Source organism: Athalia rosae, chromosome 6, assembly GCF_917208135.1.
Source record: "Athalia rosae chromosome 6, iyAthRosa1.1, whole genome shotgun sequence".
In the NCBI taxonomy this organism is placed as follows: Eukaryota; Metazoa; Arthropoda; class Insecta; order Hymenoptera; family Athaliidae; genus Athalia; species Athalia rosae.
This window is the reverse complement of record NC_064031.1, coordinates 13,212,632-13,215,575: the sequence shown is the minus strand read 5'-3', so window position 1 is coordinate 13,215,575 and position 2,944 is coordinate 13,212,632. Positions and strand designations below refer to the sequence as shown.

Below are 2,944 nucleotides of genomic sequence, written 5' to 3'. Positions count from 1 at the left end.
CTCCCGAAGAAAAATAACTCCTCTGTATATTCCGATCGCCATCCGAGACGTTATCGACTCTAGATTAATATGCCTATAGTAGATCCTCTCGCTCCGGACGCCACACGGAATTGGGACATCCGAGTCTATCGGCGGATGAATATTTTCGCTTCTTTGTGTTACCTGATTTTGATTAGATGTTTAAAAAAAGAGAGAAAGAAAGAAAGAAAGAAAAAGAAAAGTGATCGGTGGACGGGTTGGGTTCCGAGGCACGTGGGGGCAGGTATGACCGAAGAAGGGGCAGCGACAGCACATAAGCAGAAGCAGAAGCAAAAGCAGCGGCAACAGCAGGATGTTGGAATAATACACATTAGTAGACTGTTATTATACTAGCCAGCAACTCGTCCCCGCAACTCTAGCCGGAAGAAGCCGCCTCCCCCGCATTTTCCCCGTACCTCTCTCACCCTGCAAACCACCGCTGTCCGTCGCTCTACGTCCGTCCGTCCGCCCTTTCGTCGGTTCTGCTTTCCTCTCTCCTATTTTTACGTAGAGGTTTACGTACTTCGTCCGCGTACACGGTACGAGAAGAACGAAATTTCTATAGTTACATGATCCATCGTTTTCCGCATTTCTTTCCAGATGTTCCGTCGAATCGACCGCAGCAACGTCCATCTCTTCCGAAGCGAGCCGATTTTTCACACCGCTTCAACCGAATTCCCATCACTATTCGATCTACTCTGAAATAAACTAACGTCGCAAGTAAACGAACAATCCGATAATTTTTACACCTCGCCGCATCGGAGAAGCGAAAACGCTCCGGGATAATCTGACGGTTTTCCAGAATTCCGTTTTTTTTCCATCGTTTATAAAACGATTGCGTACGTATTCCGGATCGTTCAACTTCCACGTTCGAATCACGAAGTGAAGTGAAGTGAAGGGGTGAAATCGGTGGACCGGAAGTGCGGCCGGTTGGGCACGTTGGTCGAGGCGAATACTGGCCGGTGATTTTGACCCGCGCTGCGAATCCGAAAACGTTGCCGGGACCCGCGTACGACATCCCGGTAGTAGACGTGCTCCGACTCCTATGTACCTGCACGACTGTGCCATGCGGTACACATTAAATGAAGGGACATTACGTCCGCGTATCATCGTACTTACCTACATTACAAGCGCTCATCGTAGCGACTGCATATCGAAGCGCCGCTTACGTTTTTACGCAATACGTACGCCATTCGGGCCCTCCCGCTTCTGCAATCGTTCGCATACGGGTTTTACATACATATGTACAACGTTACGGTATATACTAGACGCGTATAAAAAGAGAGAGTTTGGTACGGTAACGGTGCAGTTTCACAAAACGATTCAAAATCGAAACAAGAACCATGGCTCGGACTGATTTTTTGCCCTGCAGTTTGTCTGTGGCGATTGCCGCACTCCTGGGCACTCTGCTGATCTGTACCGCCCTTGAAATCAAGGCCGAAGAAAGTTCCGCTCTCGGAATCGGAGGTGCGTATTTTTCGAATCCATTCGACTGGCTCATTCTTCCATCCCTGAAAAAGAAGTGGACCAAAATTTCTCTGTTTGTGTATTTCAGACGCCGCTATCCAAGCCGCTCTGAAGGCGATTTCTTTGCGAAGGTTACCGGAGAGTGACGCTCGGTTAATTTACCTGATAAACGAGAATCTGAAGGAGATTTTCACGGGTGCAAAAAATCCGACGAATGGCATCGAGGCGGTTGCAAAACGGGCGCAAAAAACTGTTTCCGAAGTGACGGCCGCCTACGCCGCGGCGATATTTCAGTCGAATTCTGTGGAAGAAGCGCAACGTCTCTTCGAGAGATTTCAGAGGACCGTGGAGCGGATCGTAGACCTTGCGAGAGGTGGAAATTTCGGAGTGCACGTCGAGTCGACGGGCCTGAAGAAAATCAAATCACTCGATAAGGGTGAATAAAAAAAAACTCGAAGGGAGAAGGAAAATCTGTTGAATATCCGTCAGCCCATTGGTTTCGAACGTGATAACTTTATGTTAGCTGTGTATGACTACGTGTACGAGTCGGAGTTGATAATCTAACGATGTAGGATGAGGATCTCCTCCCGCAGTGACCGGAACTGCGCCTATGCCCGCGCCGGAAGTACCGCTGGCACATGTAGTAATATAAATTGTAATGCCCTTACGGTGTGTTCTTCTGACTTTTTATTTCACATTTCTTTTATTTTATGTATTTTGTTGTTTTTTTTATTTTTTTTTTGCTCCTTTTACGCTTATCCTTTTGTTTTTATTTATTTATTTATTTGTTTTTTCGTATCCCCCTCGTTTTCGTTTTGTTCCTATACGCGCACACTCGTGTACGTACAGCGGTAGGTGAAATTTGCATTTAAAACACCGGAATCCATCCATTGTTGTGGAAATTGATGCCAAATTTATTTTTGAAATGCTAATAAGACCAGCTGCCGTTCTCCTCGAACCCAGACTGACCATGTACACCGATTTCAGTGAAAATTATGCTTTATTAGACATATATAATATTTCCGATTCAGTTGAACGCTGGCGAGTAATAACAATTAACCAGTTTCTCGCTGTCTTCGTCGTCCTTGTCACAGTTTGTAACGTTTTTTTTTTGCCCAACATCTGTCTGCCGTGATATTTTTGCCGTACCGTTTTCTACTTATTATATACATGTATCGGAATTGCGACGTGACACGAATCAGAGAAACGTCGAGAGACACGGGCGTGGCGATATTCGCAACCCGCATCTCGAAATCGCTCGAGAACTCGGAGGAAGAGAATCAAAAAAAGAGAGAAAAAAAAACAAATCGCACGTCCAGCAGGTCGTCGAGTGCGGCGAGTCCTGGCGTTGCGAGTGAAAGATTGAATCGCGTCTGACCCGCGAGTTAATGTACGGGGTACGTAGTTCACCGCACAGAACTGACCACGTAGGTATGTATCTTGTTTTTATTCGCTCATG

At 46.4% G+C, this 2,944-nt stretch overlaps 1 protein-coding gene across 1 annotated transcript; it reads left to right on the top strand.

Annotated features, from left to right (window-relative positions):
* Window positions 1-1,133: 1,133 nt before the first annotated feature.
* On the top strand, window positions 1,134-2,191 carry LOC110117269. The gene is made up of 2 exons (XM_020855163.2): window positions 1,134-1,485; window positions 1,574-2,191. The coding sequence occupies exons 1-2, from the start codon at window positions 1,362-1,364 to the stop codon at window positions 1,927-1,929; spliced, it is 480 nt and encodes a 159-aa protein (XP_020710822.2). The 5' UTR covers window positions 1,134-1,361; the 3' UTR covers window positions 1,930-2,191.
* The last annotated feature ends 753 nt before the right edge of the window (window positions 2,192-2,944 follow it).